At 45.9% G+C, this 23,431-nt stretch overlaps 1 protein-coding gene across 1 annotated transcript in view; it reads left to right on the top strand.

Annotated features, from left to right (window-relative positions):
* Nucleotides 1–23,431, top strand: part of ARHGAP4 (Rho GTPase activating protein 4) — a 161,672-nt gene that overhangs the window by 95,441 nt on the left and 42,800 nt on the right. Inside the window, exons 8-17 of the mRNA XM_030194094.1 lie at nucleotides 1,169–1,270; nucleotides 2,194–2,388; nucleotides 2,873–2,957; nucleotides 3,655–3,665; nucleotides 12,721–12,744; nucleotides 14,970–15,062; nucleotides 15,956–16,016; nucleotides 16,142–16,219; nucleotides 16,663–16,797; nucleotides 17,013–17,118. Coding sequence (XP_030049954.1) covers nucleotides 1,169–1,270; nucleotides 2,194–2,388; nucleotides 2,873–2,957; nucleotides 3,655–3,665; nucleotides 12,721–12,744; nucleotides 14,970–15,062; nucleotides 15,956–16,016; nucleotides 16,142–16,219; nucleotides 16,663–16,797; nucleotides 17,013–17,118 — 890 coding nt within the window. The remainder of the gene's footprint in view (nucleotides 1–1,168; nucleotides 1,271–2,193; nucleotides 2,389–2,872; nucleotides 2,958–3,654; nucleotides 3,666–12,720; nucleotides 12,745–14,969; nucleotides 15,063–15,955; nucleotides 16,017–16,141; nucleotides 16,220–16,662; nucleotides 16,798–17,012; nucleotides 17,119–23,431) is intronic.

Here is a 23,431-nt window from a genome sequence, read left to right as displayed (position 1 = left end):
TTATTATAGAAGGAAGCAGCAGGAACAGCTGGGGGTGGAACCAAGCCCTGATGCTGCTGATTCCTCACAGAAGAGTGGAGAGCAGCAGAGCAAGGCTTTTTTCACTTTTTCCCAGCAGCCGGAGGCAGGGAGCTGCAATACAGGTATGCCCATCCAAAAAAAAGCGCTTTTGTGTTATCATAGACGCAGCTTGTCTGCGTGTATGAGAGCCGTCTGTAGCATGCGCAGAGCAGCCATGCATAACGATTGACTGTTCTGCGCATGCTCAGCTCACCGACTTGCTTCCCCCATATCGCATGCAAATGAGCTGGGTCGCAAAAGCAACGAGCAGCTCATTTGCATGCGATTTTCTTAGTGAATCCCTCTGTGTTTCTAAATCAGTAAATTTTTGCCGATTTAGAAACGCAGACTGATCTTTAATGGGACCTTTGTGCATCTGGCTCGTTATCGGCCGAATTAACAGGGCACCAGTTCATTTCTGGGTGAGCGCCAATACCCACATTTTTAATGCTGGAGCCCAGACATAGCCTGGCATCGAATATCCCGAATATTACCCCTAGGCCTCAATCTTTTAAAATGGGACCTGTGTTAAATTAGCTTGGTTAGTTGTAAAATAACCTGTCTTAACGGTAGCCCATGTTGTTAACTTCTCCCCTAAATCTCTAAAAGGAAAATATGATTATTTCAGTGAGACTGTGAGCCTGATTTTCAGCCGGCGGAAGGCAACGAGTTTGCTGTCCGCTGGCAGCGTTAAACCCGGATATTCAATGCTGGAATGTATCCGGTGACCGGCATTGAATTTCCGGGTTTATTTTGACTGCTGAAAAGTTAACTGGCTATGCCGATACTCGGTGCTAACCAGTTAACTTTTTAGCGGTCAATGATAGGTCTACTATTTAAGTGGCCTATTTTGACCACTAAGTTAGGTGTTGAATATCTGCACCTAACCAGCTGTGTCACATAATATGGATATGCAACGAGAGATAACTGGTTATCTCCCGCTGAATATCCGCAGTTAGGCGCTTAAACCCTATTTAAATGGCCAGGAACCGTAACAGCTGGTTGAATAGTTTTGAATATCACGTGCATGTGTGTGTGTATGTGTATATTTCAACATCAAATATTATATATAAAACCTTTTGCTTTGTCTTCTTGGCTTGTCTGTCAGGTATGTGATGTGAGAGTGGAGTCCACCTTGTGTAATGAGCTGCTTGCCCGATTCCAGCAGATCCAGTCCAGGCTTTCCACTGTGAACATCGAGACAGAAGAGGTACTGCAGGGCTCCTGTTTTCTGGAGGGTGAGGTGGAGGGCAAGGAACAGGAGACACTCTGGCATTGGGGCTTTGATGCCTCCTGTGCCCCTCCCAGAATCTTAGCAGTGTTCAACCGGTCAGAGTAAGACACTGTGCAAAGTGGGTGGGAGACCATGAAATCTCTGACTGAGTTGGGATCCAAATGGATTGGTTCTCGTGAAGTCAGGAGGAGGGGGGGTACTTTGTTTATTATTTTCGTAACATTGCCTCTTGGCATAGATTGCTGATACCATAATTCTGTGTAGGGGAAGAAATTAGGGTGGGAATGAACCTTTCTGCTCTATCCTCTGACCTTTCCTCTGCTCTCTCAATTATTGGCGTTCTTTTCCTGTTACTTTCATTATTTTAAATTTTTATATATCACTTTGCTATCACTGTGATGAAAGGCGATTAATTAAGTGCTAGTAAATCAAATCAAATCATAGGTCATGCAACTATCTTCTGATGCAGTGGCCACAGCATATTATGCTGATACACAGGCATAAATGTTTTCTGTTGCTGGAGTGTTACTTTGGAACAGGCTTTCTGGCCAGCTATGCCTATGTGCAAATGTACCACAGTTTAAAAAAATTACTGAAAATGCAGCTTTTTCTTGTAGCATTTTTGTGAACTTTTTGATTTCACTGATTATAGATTTGTAGGAGGTGGGGCAGTGTTGATTTTATATGTCTGTTTTTATGTTGCTTTGGAAACTGCTTAGGTTTTAGGCGGGATGCAAGTTTTTAAAGTAAATAAATAAATTAATGTAATTGATGGGAGCAGAGGATCTGCGTTCTGCTGTGGTTTATAAAATATCCACGGCTGGCTGGGAGACAGATCGAGGTGTGGATTGTAAATTTGGGTATGACCACTAATTGCTAGTGTTCCTTTCCCTTCTCAGGTGAACAAGACACTGAAGGCCACCCTGCAGCCTCTCCTGGACCTCATGACAGCAGATGACTGGGATGTCTTGGAAGCCTTTCAGTCCAGCCGGTCTACGGAATCGCTCAAATCCACAGGATCTGATCCAGGCAGCAAGCAGAGCATTGCCAAACGCCGAGCCAACCAGCAGGAAACAGAGAGCTTTTACTTGTTGGTAAAAGAGAGGATTGGGAGGAAAGGAGGGGCTTAGCTATGTCCTTGTTGATGTGGCAGGTGCCATGTAGGACATATGTGGAGAGCAGTATGTTGTATAAATGGGTGCAGGAATGGCCTGGTGTGTGAGGAAACAAATGAGTGGAAGAGCGGGATAAAAGAATGAACAAACAAATGAATATTAATTATAAGAAGTTTGTTAGTAGTAGTAGTAGTAGTAGTAGTAGTAGTAGTAGTAGTAGAAGCACATGAATGAACGGATAAGACTGAAAGACACAATAGAATTGTTCGTAAGATGAATGGAAGGTGTAATGTGATTGGTGCTGGGGGGGGGGCATGGCCTTAAGATGAATGGAAGGTGCAATGTGAATGGTGCTAGAGAGGGAGATGACCTTCGTGAGATGAATGAAAGGTGTAATGTGAATGGTGCTGAGGTGGGGACATGGCCTTCATGAGATCATTACTGACACTGTTCACTTGTTCAGAAATTTCAGGAATATCTGAATAGCCGGAGCCTTAGCTCCAAACTGGAAGCCAAGCATGAACAGCTGAAAGAGGCCATCAAGAAGGGTGAGTGATCTAGAGGACAGGGGACAGAGATTGGCAGTTGCCTCAGAATTAGTATCTTAAGACATCTCTGTCATTACACAATTAAAGTCTCCCTTTGTACTGGCTGTGTCACCCTCAGCTCCTACTGTTCTTTGAAAGAAGTAGGGTAGGCTCCCAGTAGAAAGGAGGTGTATTAGGAGGGAATATGTATTTTGTGAATGGGGTAGGAACAGGGGGGGGGGGCAAAATCTGAAGAGGCATCTCTAATCATCTCTCCTTCCTCTTTCTTCTACCCCTTCTCACATTCCCAGCAACTATTCTATCATCCACCCTTCCTTGACTCAAACTGCTCTGGCTCACTCTACACCAGTATTTCTCAAGTTGGTCCTGGAGTACCCTCTAGCCCAGTGATGGCGAACCTATGGCACGCGTGCCAGAGAGGGCACGCAGAGCCCTCTCCCTTGGTACGCGCGCCGTCGCCATCACTGGTCCGCCCACTCTCCCTCCCAGTTCGGCCTTCCTCCTGCTCTCCCTCCAACCCAACGAGCAACAGGCCGCCTGCCCGTCCTCCCTCCCTCCCAGCACCAGGAACCCCCCTCCTCCTAAAATTTAAAAAGCGCACCTCCTCGGAGTCGGGGTTAAGGCGGCGTGCATCCGTAGCGGCAGCGAAGCGCGTGTGCTTCGCTCGATGTGCCTTCGGCCTTCCCTGTCTCTCAAGCTCTGGTCCTGGTGCTGGGAGGGAGGGAGGCCTGCCTGATGGTGGGTGCTGGGTGGGAGGGAGGCCTGGTGTTGGGTGCTGGGTGGGAGGGAGGGAGGCCTGCCTGATGGTGGGTGCTGGGTGGAAGGGAGGCCTGATGGTGAGTGCTGGGTGGGAGGGAGGCCTGATGGTGGGTGCTGGGTGAGAGGGAAGCCTGATGGTGGGTGCTGGGTGGGAGGGAGGCCTGCCTGATGGTGGGTGCTGGGTGGGAGGGAGGCCTGATGGTGGGTGCTGGGTGAGAAGGAAGTCTGATGGTGGGTGCTGGGTGGGAGGGAGGCCTGGTGTTGGGTGCTGGGTGGGAGGGAGGCCTGATGGTGGGTGCTGGGTGGGAGGGAGGCCTGATGATGAGTGCTGGGTGGGAGGGAGGCCTGATGGTGGGTGCTGGGTGGGAGGGAGGCCTGATGGTGAGTGCTGGGTGGGAGGGAGGTCTGCCTGATGGTGGGTGCTGGGTGGGAGGGAGGCCTAGTGTTGGGTGCTGGAGGGAGGGAGGGAGGGAGGGAGGCCTGCCTGATGGTGGGTGCTGGGTGGAAGGGAGGCCTGATGGTGGGTGCTGGGTGAGAGGGAGGCCTGATGGTGGGTGCTGGGTGGGAGGGAGGCCTGGTGTTGGGTGCTGGGTGGGAGGGAGGGAGGGAGGGAGGCCTGCCTGATGGTGGGTGCTAGGTGGGAGGGAGACCTGATGGTGGGTGCTGGGTGGAAGGGAGGTCTGATGGTGAGTGCTGGGTGGAAGGGAGGCCTGATGGTGAGTGCTGGGTGGGAGGGAAGCCTGATGGTGGGTGCTGGGTGGGAGGGAGGCCTGATGGTGGGTGCTGGGTGAGAGGGAAGCCTGATGGTGGGTGCTGGGTGGGAGGGAGGCCTGGTGCTGGGTGCTGCCAGGTGCTAGGAGGGAGGGCAGGGGGGAGAGGAGGGTGGCTGAACGTTTGTGGCTGGAGGGGAGAGGAGGGTTGCTGGACATTTGTGGCTGGAGGAGAGAGGATGGTTGCTGCACATGGATGGAGGGCAAGAAATGAAGAAGAAAGGAGAAAAGTAAAGAAATCAATGGAAAGGAAGCCCTGGAAACGGAGTTAAGAGAACAGATAGAGAGCAGCAGAATCAGTGACTAGAACCAATATGGATAGAAAAACAAAATCACCAGACAACAAAGGTAGGAAAAATCATTTTATTTTCTTTTTAGTGTTTGGAATATGTCAAATTGGAGAATTTACATCTGCTGTCTTATTGTGCACTGGGTATACTGGAGCTGTAACAGCTTACAGAAATGATTTATAATGGAAGAAAATCATGTTATTTTTTTCTCCTATACTAGTATAATATTTTCAATGATGTCTGTTTATATGCGCCATGGCTGGTGTAAGGGGTGTGGCTATCATAGGGGTGGAGTCACATGTGGTGACCCCGCCCATAATGAGTACCGGCACTTTGCGATAAATAATTCGATTTTGGGTTGCTGTTTGGGCACTCGGTCTCTAAAAGGTTCGCCATCACTGCTGTAGCCTGTCAGGTTTCCAGGATATCCACAATGACTAAGAATGAGATAGATGCGTAGGCAGTGGAGGTTATACATGAAGATCATTGCACACTAGACATATGCCCCATTTATATGCTATCAAAAGCTCCAGACTTTTTCATCAATATCGTCCATAAATATATATGTTCTATGCTACAGAATGGTTTCTTCCCTACGGAGAGAGGAAATATAATTCTAACTCTTATTCCAAAAACCCATTGGGGAAAAGTTGTGACAAATTACAGACCAGTGGCCTCTATTCCCATGTTTACAAACATCATGGAAGATCTAGTAGCTAAATAATTAATGGACTATTTGTCACACATTTCCTTGCTTTATTACACCCAATGAGGCTTCAGACCTAAATATAGCACCGAAACAGTGCTTGTCACATTATTATCCAAATACAGATGATTACTAAGCACAGGAAGAAAAATCATCCTATTATAATTCAATATGTCCAGTGCTTTTGACGTGATAGATCATAATATATTATCTACACTTCTTGATAAGTTGGGCATATGTGGAAACGTTCACAAATGGTTTATGGGTTTTCTCAAATCCAGAACATATAAAGTCAAAATGTCTGGATCCACTTCCCCTACTTGGCCCCCAGATTATGGAGTGCCCCAAGGTTCTCCTATATCTCCCATCCTCTTTAACATCATGATGGAACCTTTAGGCTGTCTCCTGGATGCCCAAGGATTGCAGTCTTTTATCTATGCAGATGATGTGACCATCTACTTACCTTTCGATACTCAGTTACAAGATATCTTAGACATAATTCAGACCATCTTAGACCTGATGGAGAACTGGGCATCCTCTTTCCACCTAAAACACCTAAGACAGGGAGAAAACCAAATTTCTTATAATTCATAATCCCAATAACTTCCCATCCCAGTCTAGCTTCACCATCAGCCAAATAATCTACCCAAGGGAATCATCTCTGAAAATTCTCAGAATCGTTATAGATCAACAATTAACAGGAGAAGACGAAGTTAACACTGTGGTAGTCAAGACCTTCAGATCGTTATGAAAGTTAAACAGAATTAGATCCTTTTCCCATCCAGTTCCTTCCAAACAATTGTGCAAGCATTAGCCCTATCCCAACTGGACTACTGCAATGCATGTTACCTAGGGAATAAAGAATCTTTAATAAAAAAAAATGCAAACTACCTTAAACACAGCCACAAGACTTGTGTTGAGAGCTTCAAAATTCGACAGAGCTTCTCCCTTACTTTCCAAATTACACTGGCTTCTACTACTACTACTACTACTATTTAGCATTTCTATAGCACTACAAGGCGTACGCAGCGCTGCACAAACATAGAAGAAAGACAGTCCCTGCTCAAAGAGCTTACAATCTAATAGACAAAAAATAAATAAAGTAAGTAAATCAAATCAATTAATGTGAACGGGAAGGAAGAGAGGAGGGTAGGTGGAGGCGAGTGGTTACAAGTGGTTACGAGTCAAAAGCAATGTTAAAGAGGTGGGCTTTCAGTCTAGATTTAAAGGTGGCCAAGGAAGGGGCAAGACGTAGGGGCTCAGGAAGTTTATTCCAGGCGTAGGGTGCAGCGAGACAGAAGGCGCGAAGTCTGGAGTTGGCAGTAGTGGAGAAGGGAACAGATAAGAAGGATTTATCCATGGAGCGGAGTGCACGGGAAGGGGTGTAGGGAAGGACGAGTGTGGAGAGATACTGGGGAGCAGTAGAGTGAGTACATTTATAGGTTAGTAGAAGAAGTTTGAACAGGATGTGAAAACGGATAGGGAGCCAGTGAAGGGTCTTGAGGAGAGGGGTAGTATGAGTAAAGCGACCCTAGCGGAAGACGAGACGGGCAGCAGAGTTTTGAACCGACTGGAGAGGGGAGAGGTGACTAAGTGGGAGGCCAGCAAGAAGCAGATTGCAGTAGTCTAAACGAGAGGTGACAAGGGTGTGGATGAGGGTTTTGGTAGTCAAAACTAGAATAATCTTCAAAACCTGTACATTCATTTACAAAATAATACATGGTTTTGGCACCTGAATACATGTTGGATTTAATTGATTTAGTAGCTCAGTTTAGAAAATACATTATGCTTCATTATCCTAACTATAAAAACATCAATTTCAAGTCTATATTATGCAAAGATTTCTCTCACATAGGCACTAAATGGTGGAATGATTTACCAGTTGAAATTAAACAAATTTCTAACTATTTAATATTCTGAACATTTCAGAAATCTTTTCTCTTTGAAAAATTCCTGAAATATGTGTGTTATCCATCGAATTCTAGTATTTCTATAAAAGCCTATGAACTCTAGCTAAGTTGCTTTAATGGATCGATCTTTACATCAGTATTTGTATCTGCGTTACTAAACTGTTGTAAACCACATAGAATTACTAGTATTCAGATTATATGGGATATAAGAACCAAAATGAATTTTAAAAGATCTATCTTGTGCATGCTCGTTATGGACATCCTGAAAATGAGAATGGCTAAGGTTTACTCCTGGACTAGCTTGGGAAATCTGGGTATGCACTGACAAAAGAGAAGGGAGAATTGCAGTTAAAGGACTGATTCAAGAAACACCAGCCTACACCTTCTCTCCTCCCATCTTATTTCCCTACTCCCTCTCTTCTCTTTTCTTGATTCTGCTCCCGTGTACCTCCCTTTCTTGACCCTCACTCCCTCTCCCTTCCCTGCCTGGACATTACTTTGTTTCTCAGCTAAAGTAAATCTATTCTAAAATTTACATCTTCATATCTTGTTTTATTGCTAAAAATGCACCCTCTATGTACTAATATCAAACTCAGATTTTATGTATGGATGCTTTCTTTAGGGTACTTGCCAAAGCTGCCAAATTACCCAGTTCTAGAAGGGAGATTTTAGGTCAGTCTTGGATTTCTGATATCTCCCTCCTGATGCATTATGGGATCTGAAGCACTGCTTTTAATGGGTCCAGTCACAGGCTACGAATTCTGCACTGCTTTGGTATGTGAGTTCAAAATCAACATTGGACAAAAAGTCTCCCTCCTGGAACTAAGCAACTTGGCAGATGGTAGGACTTTTGAATTAAAGCATGGTATAATGCAGGTCTGTTATAAAACGGTAGCTTTGCCAAAAATGTCACAGGAATTAAAAATACACAAAGCTGAAGCAGGGGCGTAGCTACGTGGGGCCACGGGGGCATGGGCTCCCTGTAGATTTGCCCCCCCCCCCCACCGCCAACCCTCCCCTGCCGTTGCCGTCGGGTACCTTTGGAGGACGTCAGACTCACAGAAACAGAAGCCTTGCAGATCAACAACGCGGCCGCGCCGGAGAGGAGGACTTCGGCTGGCGGGGGTTGGGGATCCAGATTCACAGAACAGAGTTGATCCAGTCCTGGGTTTACCCTGTTGCATGTAGGGACTTGTAGTTCTGAATTCCCCATTTCATTTTTTAAGAAAAGCAAGACTACATGTCCCAGAATGTATTGTGGTAAACAGGACTTGATCAACCCTACATCTTATCCCATGAAAGCAGAACCTTGTCTATTGCATCACAGGCCTTTCGGGATAAAGCCACCGCAGCATGCCTTGGTGACTTACTTGTTTACAGCTGCTCGTCACTGGTGGCACCATGGAAGAGTCCGTTGATACCTCCTCACTCACTATACTTATGTAAATTGGATTATCTTTGCCTAAATTCTGAGTTAATGGCTATTAATAGTGGACAACTTACGAAGTTTCACAAGATCTGGGATGGCTACCGATCTTGGAGGTTGGACTCAAGAATCAGGGCTGATACATTCATTTATTTATTTATTTTTGCATGTTTGCTGTATATCCCCTGTTGACTTGGTGTTCTTATATTTTGATGTTGGAGGGAGACCTATGGACATGACCTTGGGACTGGGGGGATGGGGAAAAATTGGGAATTGTATAGTTATTCATATGTAGATTATCTTGTCCACAGTTGTGCAAACTATCAATAAAGCTTTTTTGAAAAAAAAAAAAAAGGATTGGATCAACCCTATCCTGTGAATCTGGATCCAGTTGGCAGCCTTAAACTAAAGGGAGCATTAAAAGGCATAACAAAGAGTGCATGCATTCACTGTCCCCATTCATAAAGCCTCGACAAACAAAATAGGTTTTGGTCTCTGCTCCCTTTTTTGAGCAGGGCTAAAAACACAGGGCAACATTATCATTGGCTGGTGTGTCCTGTCAGTTATGGACAGTATCTTTCTGGTTAACTGGCAGGGTTAGGCAGTTATCTTGCTGTCAGAAAGGGCATAGCTACCATTGAGTGAACCTGGCAAAATACCCAGGGTCGCCCGATGGTAGGGGCCACCTGAAATTGCACCATCCCTTCCTCTCCTCTTCCCTCCCTCCCCATTGCACCCAGGTCTGATGTTTCTACATCTATCTCACTTCCACAGCTCCTGCAAATGCTGGGATAAGTCACAGCAGAGGCAGCACTGAAAACTGCTCTCTGTCCAGTGGAGCTTTTCCTCTGTGCATCCCGCTTCTCTGATGCAACTTCCTGTGGGTGGGATGAGGTGGGAAGCACAGAGGAAAGACTCTGTCGGACAGAGAGCCGTTTTTAGAGCTGTCTCCGCTGCGACCCACTGCAGCATTTGCAGGAGTGGGGGGTTAGAAAAATGCTGGGCACATACAGTGGAAGGGGAAGAGAAAGATGCCAGACCCATGCAAAGGGGTGGAGGGTGTTGGAGGGATATGAGACTCGTGTGAGAGGTGGGGGTATGAGGGGAGATAGATGCTAGACCACAGTGGGGGGAAGAGGGGGAGAGACGCTGGACTTGGGGGTGGGAGCAGAGGGAAGAGAGAGTGAGACCTGGGGAGGAAGGGGGAGAAGAGGGAAGAGAGGGAGCAGATGCTAGATCTGGGGGGGGGGGGGGTGAGGAGGGAACTGAGAGAAAAGAGAGAGAAAGAAACTGGACCAGGGAGAGATGCTGGAACAAACAAATGGAAGAAGGGTGAGAGAGATGTCAGACCACAGAGGGTGGGCACAGGAAGAAAGGAAGAGAGAAGAGAGAAGCTGGGCATGGGGAGGGACAAGGACACAAAAGAGATGCTAGCTCTGGAGGGAGCATTGGGACAGGGACACAGAGGGGAGACACTGGACAGGACGGATAGAGACACATAAGATGGATGATGGACATAGAGAAAAAATGTCAAAAGGACAGAAGACCCTGGTGAGAGTTAAGAATAAAAAGCAGGAGAGAGACACTAGGACCAAAGCAACGCTCAGACAACAAAGGTAGAAAAAATATATATTTCAATTTATTAATAGTAATAATAATAATAATATTATGTCAGCTTTGGAAAATGTGTTTTATTTCTGATCTGGTGTGAATGCTTATCTTTCCTGTCATTGGAGTTGCTTTCTTTTCTAAAATTGTACACTGCTTTGCTGTGCCTCGGCAGCTAGAGTGGTCTAGAAAACTTTAATAATAATAATTCCCTCTCCTCCCCCCCCCTCACCGGTCCCCACTATCTTGGGAGTGATGGTGTTATAGGGAGGCCCATCTCAAATTTTTCACCTGGGGCCTAGTCAGTCATAGCTATGCCTCTGCCAGTTTTCCCTTAGAGTTCCTGTACTGAAGAGTCAATGAGTGTGTATTGTTAATTGTTTACACATAGACTGATGTTTGTCAGTTTGAACTGAATCAATTTTGTTTAAGACTGATTATAATCTGTGGTAACATCTGAACTGGAAAAGTAGTATTGAAAGGTGATCTGATTGATGTTTTGTGGGATTTTATGATGTTGTTTGTATTATAATTGTTATTATTTATGCATATTGTTCTCTGTTTAGAACGTTTAGATAATGCAGAATACAAATAAATAAATAAATAAATAAATAAATATTGCAAGCCTGGGAATGAGGTTCATTGCAGTCTAGTTAGTCATATATGTGTGGTGGTGGAGGGGGTGCCGTCTCATTCTGTATCTGTGGGGAAAAATCCCATGGTGAATAAGGGCTTTAATGTCTATTTTTTTAAAGGGAGAAACCTTTTTCATTCTTGTTAAACTGAGTTTGACTATGTGCTTTATAAATAGACTTTTTTTTTTAAAATTTGTAGGAGATGTGGCGGGTCGAGAGGGTCTGGGTAAGTAGGACAGGAATACAGAAGGCTGGAAAGCTCAGGACATGAGCATAGGTACACCAAATTTGTCACCTCTAGGACTAGATGGCTCAGGGAATGGCTGCAGGGACACATACAGGGATATAGAATCCATCAGTTTTAGGACTGGATGGCTGATGAGTGAGAACTGGGACAGGGAGCTTCTCTTCAACAGGCGTTAATGAGCTCTGAGGATGGACACAGTCAAACGGGGCCTATTTGTAAGACTAGATGGCTCAGTGGTTCAGTTCAGGAATGAGTTTGGGTTAACGAGCCTTCTACCTCTTAGGTCTGGATGACTGATGGGCCAATGATCAGATGCAAACGTGGATGCTAGAGGCCAATAGCACCGTACTAGCGCCCACATTTGTTCCTGCCTGATGATCTGAGCCGGCGAGTGCATGTAATAATGCGCTAATTGCATGCAGACAAGGGTCTCCCGCATTCTCCCTCATGATCATCAGGCAGTGCGCCAAACAAAGGCACTGCTACCGCTGCAAACCCTAAACCCTAAGCCAGCTCGGAGCTGTCATTAGGATTTGCTAATGAGAGAGACCCACTGAAGAGGTTTGACAGATCCTGGATTTTCTCATGGACCTGTCAAAACTAAGCCTGCCCCACCCCCAAAGCACAAAATCCCTGGTGGTCCAGTAGGAACTCTAGCTTCCCCCCCCCCCCCCAACGAACAAAAATGCCGTGGTGGTCCAGTGGGACCACTATCTATCCGCCCCCCTCCTCCTGGTAGCCTAACGCTGCATAGTAGTAGTAGTTGGAGGAGGGAGGGACTAGCACTCCCTTCCTCCTCTTCAGGCGCCTTCCCAAAATGGTGGTGTCCTGCCCTGCCCAGTGCAACCTGGGATGCGCAGGCCAGGGCTTAAAGCCCCACCCAGCGCATCCCAGGATGCAGTGGGTAGGGCAGGACGCCACCATTTTGAGAAGACTCCCAAAGAGGAGGGAGGGAGTGCTAGTCCCTCCTTCCTCCAACTACTACTACTACAGAGCGGGTAGGCTGCTGCGAGGAGGGGAAAGGGGCGGATAGTGGTCCCACTGGACCACCAGGGCATTTTTGTTCGTTGGGGGGGGGGGGGGGGGGAGGAAGCTAGTGGTCCCACTGAAACGCCAGGGTTTTTGTGCTTTGGCAGTGGGGGGACTTGAAGGTCCACTGGACCTCCAGGTCTTGTGTTTGGGGGGGCGGGCTTAGGTTTGACAGGTCTGGGAGAAAATCCCGGACTGTCAAACCTCTTTTGTTGTTTGACAGGTCCGGGCTTTTGACAGCCTGTCGCCCCTGGTCCATAGTCTGCTATTGAGACAGATATGGGGAAGTAGCTGCTTGCCCTGGAATTTGTAGCATGGAATGTTGCCACAATTTGGGTTTCTGCCAGGTAGTTGTGACCTGGCTTGGCCACTGTTGGAAACAGGATACTGGGCTAGATGGACCATTGGTCTGACACAGTATGGCTACTCTTATGTTATCTGTGGGAGGATTGTGCCTTGGGCGCCTGCCTAGGCACAATCCTCCCACAGAAGTAGCCCTATGATCAGAGCTAATAGTGCACATAAATTTATTTACTATTAGCTCTGATCAAAAGGGCGATATAACCCCACGTAGTTCTGGCACTATTTTTAGAGCGCTGTTTGGAACTGCGTGGAGCTTCTGATCTTCGGCCCATGAGAGAATTGGCATATGGACACTGATGCTGTCCCCTGTGGGGCATGATGACTTAGACCAGGGGTTCTCAACCCAGTCCTGGGGACACACCTAGAGGGGCATTTTCGAAAGGGACGTCCAAGTTGCGATTTGGACGTTTTTGCAAAACATCCAAATCCAGGGGCAGGGAAACCTGTATTTTCGAAACAAGATGGACGTCCATCTTTCATTTCGAAAATACCGTCAGGGACGTCTAAATCCTTAAATTTTGCCGTCCCTAGATTTGGACATCCCTAGACATGAACGTTTCTGATTTTTGGCGATTTTCGAAACGAAAGACTTCCATGTCAAAAACGACCAAATGCAAGCCATTTGGTTGTGGGAGGAGCCAGCATTTGTAATGCACTGGTCCCCCTGACATGCCAGGACACCAACCGGGCACCCTAGGGGGCACTGCAGTGGACTTCATAAATTGCTCCCAGGAACATAGCTCCCTTACCTTGTGTGCTGAGCCCCCCAACCCTCCCCCAAAACCCACTACCCCCAGCTGTACACCATTACCATAGTCCTTACGGGTGAAGGGGAGCACCTAGATGTGGGTACAGTGGGTTTGTGGTGGGTTTTGGAAGGCTCGCTGTTTCCTCCACAAATGTAACAGGTAGGGGGGGATGGGGCTGGGTCCGCCTGTCTGAAGTGTACTGCACCCACTAAAACTGCTCCAGGGACCTGCATACTGCCTTCATGGACCTGAGTATGACATCTGAGGCTGGCATAGAGGCTGGCACAAAATATTTTTAAAGATGCTTTTTGAGGGTGGGAGGGGTTTGGTGACCACTGGGGGAGTAAGGGGAGGTCATCCCCGATTCCCTCCGGTGGTCATCTGGTCATTTCGGGCACCTTTTTGTGCCTTTAGTCGTAAGAAAAAACAGGTCCGGGTGAAAACATCCAAGTGCTCATCAGGGATGTCCTTGTTTTTTTCGATTATGGGTCAAGGACATCCAAGTGTTAGGCACGCCCAAGTCCCGCCTTCACTACACCTCCGACATGCCCCCTTGAATTTTGGCTGTCCTTGCGACGGAGTGCAGTTGGGGGACATCCTAAATCGGGTTTCGATTATACTGATTTGGACATCCCTGTGAGAAGGACGTCCATCTTCTGATTTATGTCGAAAGATGGATATCCTTCTCTTTCGAAAATGAGTCCACTAGCCACTCAGGTTTTCAAGATACCCACAATGAATATGCATGAGATAGATGTGCATGCTCTACCTCCATTCCATGCAGGTTTATCTCATGCATATTCACTGAGGGTATCTTGAAAACCTGACTGGCTAGGTATGTCCCCAGGACTGGGCTGAGAACCCCTGGCTTAGAGGAGTAGTACAGGAACACAGAGACTGTCTCTTTTAGGGCTCGATGTCTCAAGGATGGGCTGAAGGGATACAGATCCCACCATATTTAAATATTTAAGACCGGTCGATTCAGACGTATTCCCCCCCCCCCCCATTATTCAAAGCTATTTAATCGGCCAAACAGCATATTGGCACCTAAAACTAATATTCGGTGGCAGATAACCGGTTATCGCCGCTGAATTTTGCAACCAGCTATATCACATGACTTATCTGGTTAGGTGCCGATATTCAGCGCCTAACCAGATAAGTTAGGAGGTCAAATACGACCACATAAATAGTTGCCCTATCTTTAACCGATAAAACACTAACTGATTAGTGCTGAATATTGTTTAAACGATTAACTTTTGTGGTTTAAAAATCCCCTAGATATTCAATGCCGGTCGCTAGAAGTGCCCGGCATTGAATATCTGGATTTAACACCGGTGGCAGACAGCAAAAGCACTGCCCACCACGGGCTGAATATTGGGCTCTTTCTTTTTAAAGAGCACCATTTTTCATCATTGATCCTGCAATTGTGGGAGATGGGGCTGATATTATCTCTTCATCTTTCTTGATTTGATTTTAACAGGTCACACATTTTTTCTCCCTTATTTGTGTGCAGGTTGCAGTCCAGCTCAGGGAAATCACAGCGGCTCCGGAAACGCCCCAGTTCCCAGTACATCCATAAACTTTTTAACGGAGATCTGGAGCAGTTTATCCAGGTACTGTTGCCCCTCTTCCCTCCCCTCCCCTGCTTCCTACAGCCCACATATCACCAGTTTGCTTATCAGGTTATGCTGCTGGTGTCAGTTTCCTCCCCCTGACACTGTCACTCTCCCGCTTAAACGCTGACCCCCTAGAGCTCACAGAAGCCAGGCACGCCATAGTATTGCACAAATGGGTCTTGAAACATATCACGGCTACAGAATCAATTTTCTGGCCCCTCCTCCCTCCTCCTGCCAAACAGAGGCCTACATACTGCCTCAGAGTACCTGCCAAAGCTGTCTTCACCACCTCAGTGAGGAAATCCAATTTGTTTTAGGGACCAATGTTTGTTTTAATTTTATGGCTTCAACCTAGGTCTGCTCAAAGGCAAATGTATTCACGGGTGGGCTGGCACCGGCTGCAGTGATGACTGTGTGTCTCTGCTGAATGATCTTGTTCTTGTTTGATTCCGGTTCCAATCTCAAAATGGACGCCGAGACCTCCCATGGCAGTCTCATGAAGCTGCTGCAAGTAGTCCCGGCAGCCATTTTGGCTGCGGAACTGGCAATGGCGACTGGGGATCTCTCATGCCCTGAAAAGCCACTATACCACCAGGAGATTTAAAGGTAGGCCCAGGGAGGGCCTTCGGGTGATGGGTAGAGAGTGCTGGTGGGTGGGCATAGGCACCAAGAGTGACCACGAGGGGGGAAGGCGTGGAGCACCCAGTGTGATCGCAGGGGATGGGTAGGAATTAGGTTTTGGTTTTGGCTAAAACTGAACTGCAGATTTCAGTTGCTGGTTCGGTTTCAGTCATCCTGTACTGTGGGGATCCCCCTTTCAGTAAAGGAGCAGTTGCAAAGTGTATAATCTAGCTGTTGTCCTGACACCTCACTCTTCTTCCTTCCCCCAGAGCTCCGGGCAGAGGATCCCCCTGGTGATGGAAAGCTGCATCCGTTTCATTAACCTGCATGGTACTCAGCCCTTTTATCGGAACTTTTCGAAATGACTAAACCTTTGGAACTGAGCTGACTTATTAGCTGACAGTTGTGGTTCCTGGGTCTATCTTTCACTTACTGTTCCCTTTCTTTCTTTTAAGGCCTGCAGCACGAGGGGATCTTCCGGGTCTCTGGCTCACAGATACAGGTCAATGAGATTCGTGATGCTTTCGAGATGGGTGAGTGCAGGAAGGGGGAGGGGCGAAGAGAAATGTGGAAAGGAAGGGGAGGAGATTGATAACGTGTATTGTGCTGATACTGTACTGTTATTTGAATATATTACTGCTGTAATTGTCTATTATCTATGTCTGGGTTATTCTTAGTGCACCTTGGGTGAATTTCTTCAGAAAGGCAGTAAATAAATCCTAATAACTAAATATGAGGGGTAAGAGGATATGAGATTAGGATAGTTCTGTAGTTCTCCATAATCCTGTTGCCACTGAGGTTCTCTTGCCTCTCATAATCCTTCTCTTCTGTTGTAATCTGCTGTGGTCCTCCAGCTCCACAGTCCCTACAACTTCCCACACACACTATCATCACTCACAGTTCTCCTGCCCCTATAACCCCTCTGTTAGTCCCTTGCGTCCCTTGTGTGACCCATGACTTCTGGCTGGCTTTGCAGGTGAGGATCCCCTTCTAGATGGTTATTCGGAGCACGATGTGGATTCCGTGGCTGGGGTCCTCAAGCTGTACTTGCGTGGCTTTCAGAAGCCTCTTTTTCCTCAGGACTTGTTTGATGACCTGCTCCACTGTGTCCGTAAGTGATCTCACCACGGGGCATTTAGATGGGCAAGTAGTCTCATAACATTGGGGTGGGGGGATGGAACCTTTTTTATGTTACTGAGAAGAAGGTGGTGCGAGAAAAGTGTGTGTGTGTGTGTGTGTGGGGGGGGGGGGGGGGGGGGGGTTGGGTCACCTGAGGAGCTCTCCACTTCCGTTTTATGAATGGTGTATATTTTTGTTGTATCACAGAAATTGAGGACATGACTGAGAGGACATGTAACATTAAGAAGGTGATCATGAGTCTCCCGTCACAGGTCCTGGTGGTTCTCCGATATCTTTTTGCGTTCTTAAACCAGTAAGTGTAGCGCTGTGCTCAGGGGTGTGCATGTCAGCTGTCTGTGCTGTGTTAAGACTGTGTGTTCGGTTTTCCCAGCTACCCTATTGGTGCAAAGCTCACCTTTTGAAAATTTGCTGAAAGAAGTACCCGTGCAGATTTGCACCTGTTTTTTCTGCGAGGACTTTTTTTTAGTTAAAGCAACCCATGTAGTTTTGAAAATGCAAAATCACGTGCGTTGTCGCATCCTGTGACCCAAGCTCACTGCAGATATGTCTTCCTGAAAATACAGATAAAAGTACTAGTGTTGTGGACCAATCCACATACAAAGTGGGCAGCAAGAAGCCATTTTGTCCATGTAAGGAATGAGTTTTACTGCGTTTTCTTTCATATTTAATAAGATTTTTAAATAAAATAAGAAACATAAATGAAAAAATCACAACAGTCGTCCAACCTACAGAAGTAAAGAGGATCTTGGTGAATATTATAAACAAAACCATACCAAGTTAAAAGAAATATGGAGCCCCATCCCTTATCAACCACTGTATGGAGAAAAGCTAAATATAAGGAAACTATCACAAGAAAATCACTTGGAACAACCTTCTCTACTGGGAATGTTCCTATTCGTTTCAGGTATGCAGGAATTTGTGGAAGCCTCTTCAGGCCCTGAAACATCAGTCAGTGTCTGGAACAGAATTAATTCCCGGAAGCCAATGGGATCACTAAACATGTAATCCTTCCCCTAAATTTGGCCAAATATTTCCTGTGAGAATTCAAGAAAATCCCCATCCACAAGGCAGTATCCTGGGGATGTAACTGAAGAAATTATGTCCTAACCTTCACAGAAATCTTGTATCCAAACTGTGTTCTAGCTCTAAAAAAACAATTTCAAGATTCTAGTTTTGTCCACTGCCACAACAAGGGAAGCCAACAAAAAAGAGGGAAATAGAGCACAGCAAATATTTGAACAGGTTACAGAAAAGCACAAAGGGCCTCGGTAATGAGCGTCTATAGTGGTCGCCCTTTATAGAATTGTCCTCAAGGTGCCTCTTATAAAATTATGTTTATGTTTATTTGGGCCGATATTCAGAATGTAGACTGACTAACTCCCGCAATCGGTACTGAGCTTGGATATTCAATACTGGGTGGTTTCCAGTGACTGGCATTGAATATCCAGTTTATTTTTGGCTGGTTTACAGATATCCCACATTTTCATGTGGCCAAATATGGCCGCTAAACCGGCTTTAAAAATTAGCGGATAACTGGATATAATGGGGTATATAACCGGCTAGCCGCTAACCGGGGATATTCAGCAGCAGATAGCCGGTTAAGCATTATTTAACTGGTCAGCAGCTGTTCTGGACAATTAAATAGCGCTGAATATTGGGGGGAATTAAGTTTGTTAAAAACTTGCTGTACCGCATATTCCAAACGTCAATCTAAGCAGTGTACATTTGCTAAGTAAACTAGTATATTAAAATAATGGAATGCCAAAATGCAGGTAGGACAGGTCAACATTCGTCCAAGAGCATGCATACAGTCTATTTGAAGTGCCTCAGATCAGCCCCCACCCAAGAGTCTCTAGGGACAAGTTTGAAAAGCTAACTGAAAATAATGGGTTTTAAGCAAGGTTTTGAATTACCCAATGCATTGACTCCCTAGGGTGTGGGTCTCGGTCTTGATGACTGGTTAAGCAGAGTGAGTGGACCCTGAAGGAGTCTCACTCAGGTATGGCTGTTACTGAGAGGGAGCTGCAGTCTTCCTGCTTTTCTTACATCCCCCCAGAACTAGCCCAGCATAACCCTATGGGAGCCTTTTCTTGTATGCACAGTGTCGCACAAGGAGGCCTCTCCCTTCCCTCTTCTCCACATACAATTTGTGCCACACCTAAGCTCTCAAAACCTTTTCTCAGTTCAGCCTACCAGTGCTGTCTCCGTCATGGGCCGATGCTGAGAACTCTGGTGCTTTAGGGAACAGCACTGGAAAATACTGTGGAACTAGCACACAAAAATAAATTTTTAATGCTCAGTGTTAACAGCATATAAATTATATACGCGCTGTGCAAGGGAGTGGAATATGCAGAGTTTTTGTTTACAAGCCCATTCAGACCTGGAAGTGCAAACACACATCAACGCCGTTCTGCTTCTTAAATATAAGCTTTTAAAATTATTTTTCACCTGAAAAGCTTATATTTAAGAGTAGAAAACAGGTGCTTCCACTTTCGGTTTTGCTCAGACTCCCACACATTTGTTCCTCACCACCTGTGCTCAGAAGTCTGCATGGGCTTCCTTCCTCTTTCAAATAAAATCAAAACCGCAGATTTTAAAAGGAAAATCATGAGAAATCCTCTCTTCTTACCCCTCAATGCGACCTCGGAGCTGGCAGTAAGTTTCCAGCGTTAGGGCAGGACTTTTTTTTGTGCACTGTTGAATTTTGGCCACTAAGAACATAGCCAGTCAAGTCGATATTCAGCGCTGGCTAGCTAAGTTCATAGCAGCCAAAGATAGACCTACATAAGTACATAAGTACATAAGTAATGCCATACTGGGAAAAGACCAAGGGTCCATCGAGCCCAGCATCCTGTCCACGACAGCGGCCAATCCAGGCCAAGGGCACCTGGCAAGCTTCCCAAACGTACAAACATTCTATACATGTTATTCCTGGAATTTTGGAGTTTTCCAAGTCCGTTTAGTAGCGGTTTATGGACTTGTCCTTTAGGAATCCGTCCAACCCCTTTTTAAACACTGCTAAGCTAACCGCCTTCACCACTTTCTCCAGCAACGAATTCCAGAGTTTAATTACACGTTGGGTGAAGAAAACTTTTCTCCGATTTGTTTTAAATTTACTACACTGTAGTTTCATCGCATGCCCCCTAGTCCTAGTATTTTTGGAAAGCGTGAACAGACGCTTCACATCCACCTGTTCCACTCCACTCATTATTTTATATACCTCTATCATGTCTCCCCTCAGCCGTCTCTTCTCCAAGCTGTATAGCCCTAGCCTCCTTAGTCTTTCTTCATAGGGAAGTCGTCCCATCCCCGCTATCATTTTAGTCGCCCTTCGCTGCACCTTTTCCAATTCTACTATATCTTTCTTGAGATGCGGTGACCAGAATTGAACATAATACTCAAGGTGCGGTCGCACCATGGAGCGATACAACGGCATTATAACATCCTCACACCTGTTTTCCATACCTTTCCTAATAATACCCAACATTCTATTCGCTTTCTTAGCCGCAGCAGCACACTGAGCAGAAGGTTTCAGTGTGTTATCGACGACGACACCCAGATCCCTTTCTTGGTCCGTAACTCCTAACGTGGAACCTTGCATGACGTAGCTATAATTCGGGTTCTTTTTTCCCACATGCATCACCTTGCACTTGCTCACATTAAACATCATCTGCCATTTAGCCGCCCAGTCTCCCAGTCTCGTAAGGTCCTCTTGTAATTTTTCACAATCCTGTCGCGATTTAACGACTTTGAATAACTTTGTGTCATCAGCAAATTTAATTACCTCGCTAGTTACTCCCATCTCTAAATCATTTATAAATATATTAAAAAGCAGCGGTCCTAGCACGGACCCCTGAGGAACCCCACTAACTACCCTTCTCCATTGTGAATACTGCCAATTTAACCCCACTCTCTGTTTCCTATCCTTCAACCAGTTTTTAATCCACAATAGGACATTTCCTCCGATCCCATGACCTTCCAATTTCCTCTGTAGCCTTTCATGAGGTACCTTGTCAAACGCCTTTTGAAAATCCAGATACACAATATCAACCGACTCCCCTTTGTCCACATGTTTGTTCACTCCTTCAAAGAATTGAAGTAAATTGGTCAGGCAAGATTTCCCCACACAAAAGCCATGCTGACTTGGTCTCAGTAATCCATGTCCTCGGATGTGCTCTGTAATTTTGTTTTTATATTTAAACGTTTTTTATTGAAATTGCAAGAACATAAACGGTGCCATACAAGGTTCTGCATTTAACATTCATCAATCCTCAAACTAATTATACAATCATTAGTCAATAAACATGTATCATTTTTTTTTTTTTTTTTTAAATACAACCTGTTTATTATTACTCTCATCAGATTAAACTTATCCAACCCCCACCCTCCCCCCAACCCCCCTCTTCTTCCCCCCTCCCTCCCTCCCTCCCCCAGACCTGGAGATCTATTCAGTATGATCCATGGAATTATCCTTCATTTAAGAGTAAACTACGACCTCTATGGCTTAGACTTCGCAAATAAGGACCCCAAACAGCCAAGAACGTGACTCTCTTGTTCTTTGAGAGCCGAGATTCTCTAGCCTCCCAAGAAACCAGCTGGTGCAATTGGTTTCTCCAGTGCCAATATGCTGGAGGATCTTTAATTGTCCAGTACTGTAATATACATTTCCTGGCCAGTAAACTCATCTTTCTAAGCAATATTGTTTCAAATTTATTCAGCCCTCTAAAGGACCCCGGGATATCCAAAAGCAGTTGTTCAACTGTCCCTGAAATCCGAAGCCCCAGTCGCTCCTCCCAAAAGCCTCGGACCTGTGTCCAAAACCTTTTCAATACAGGGCAGCTCCAAAACATATGTAGCATTGTGCCAGGATCCTTTCCACATTTAAGACACTCTGGGCTCCGATTCTCTCCCATATGAGCTAGTTGTACAGTAGTCACATATCCCCTATGAATACAGCGGTAGGCACATTCTCTTAAGCGAGCATCAGATACTAACAAAGGTATTCTTGCTATCGATTTAGTGATATTCCATGATATTACTTCAGCCCCCAGTTCTTTTCCCCATGCACTCTTCAATTTGCTATAATCCCTGGGGGGTCGCCATCCTGATATTGTTTTATGGAGCAATGATATCGTAAGTTCACCCTCACCCAAAGAGTGAAAGAAATCATGTACCTTATCCCCCAGCCGGGATCTCAAAGGGTCTCCCGGGAGAGAGGCAATGTAGTGTTGCACCTGTCTTATAGCAAATCTGTTACCCCAGGAATTGCCTACTTTCCCCAGTATTTCTTCTACTGTAAGGGGCTGCCCATCTCCATCCGCCAGGTGCGCCAGACTAAAAATCCCCTTCTTTGCCCAGTCTACAAAATGTCGACTTGACAGGCCTGGTAAGAATTCACAATTCCCACATATTGTTAACAGATCTGTTATTGCAGGATCCCCCCCTAGATGTCGTATGAGCACTCTCCACACCTCTCTAAGCGGCCGCAACAGCACATTTTTACGTATTCCTTCCGGCAGATCACATGCTTTGTGGTGTAAGAGCGAAAATAGTTGATAAGGTTCCCAGAGTGCCGCCTCCAACACAGTAGGGGTGTATCGCTGTGTTTCCAAGCACCAGTCTCCTAAGTAACGCAATTGGCATGCCTGATTGTATAGTTCTAAATCCGGCATACCCACCCCTCCCCGACTCCAGGTACCCACTAAAGCCGAGAAGCGAATCCGTGGTTTTTTGCCCCTCCAGCAAAACTTTGATGCTAATTTATAAAAATTTTGTAAGTCCTTTCGTCGAAACCACACCGGAATGGTTTGCATCACGTAAAGCCACCTAGGAAATAACACCATTTTAATCAAGTGCATTCTACCTAGCATTGACAACGGTAAATCCTGCCATCCTTGTAACACATTCTGGGTCTCCTGCAACAGCCGATTTATATTAAGGTCATACAACCGTGCCGGGTTCATAGGCATCAAAATTCCTAGATATTTAAAGGAAGTTTGTGCTTTCCTCAAGGGAAATTCGCCTCTCCACTTATTCCATACGTCCTCCGAGGAGGCCAAGGCCTCTGACTTCTCCAAATTTAAACTAAGGCCCGCGTAGTCTCCGTATTCGGAGAAAATCTCCAACAAAGCCTCCAAAGATTTCTGGGGGTCTGACAAGTGGACCAATATATCATCGGCAAATGCCGCCACCTTAAAGACCTCTCTCCCTATCGGTATCCCCGCTACCGCCCTTTGTTCCTCAATGTCTCTCAGTAATGGATCCAATGTTAGTACAAATAACAGAGGCGATAGCGGACAGCCTTGTCGGGTTCCCCGGCTTATTTCAAAATCCCTTGTCGTTATCCCATTGACCGATATTCTGGCCTTCGGTTTTGCATACAATGCTTTGATCCCTGACAAAAATCTATCCGTGATTCCATATTTCTGAAGGACAGCATATAGAAAATTCCATTTTACTTTGTCAAAGGCTTTTTCAGCATCAAAGCTGATTAACAAAGAGTTTTTATTCCCTCGCTTTCTAGCTTCTAATGATGTTAAGACCTTGCGAACATTCTTAGTAAGTTTTCGTCCCCTTACAAACCCCACCTGAGAACTATGCACTAG

This window comes from Microcaecilia unicolor, chromosome 2, assembly GCF_901765095.1.
Source record: "Microcaecilia unicolor chromosome 2, aMicUni1.1, whole genome shotgun sequence".
Taxonomy (NCBI): Eukaryota; Metazoa; Chordata; class Amphibia; order Gymnophiona; family Siphonopidae; genus Microcaecilia; species Microcaecilia unicolor.
This window is presented reverse-complemented; position numbering and strand designations above follow the sequence as displayed.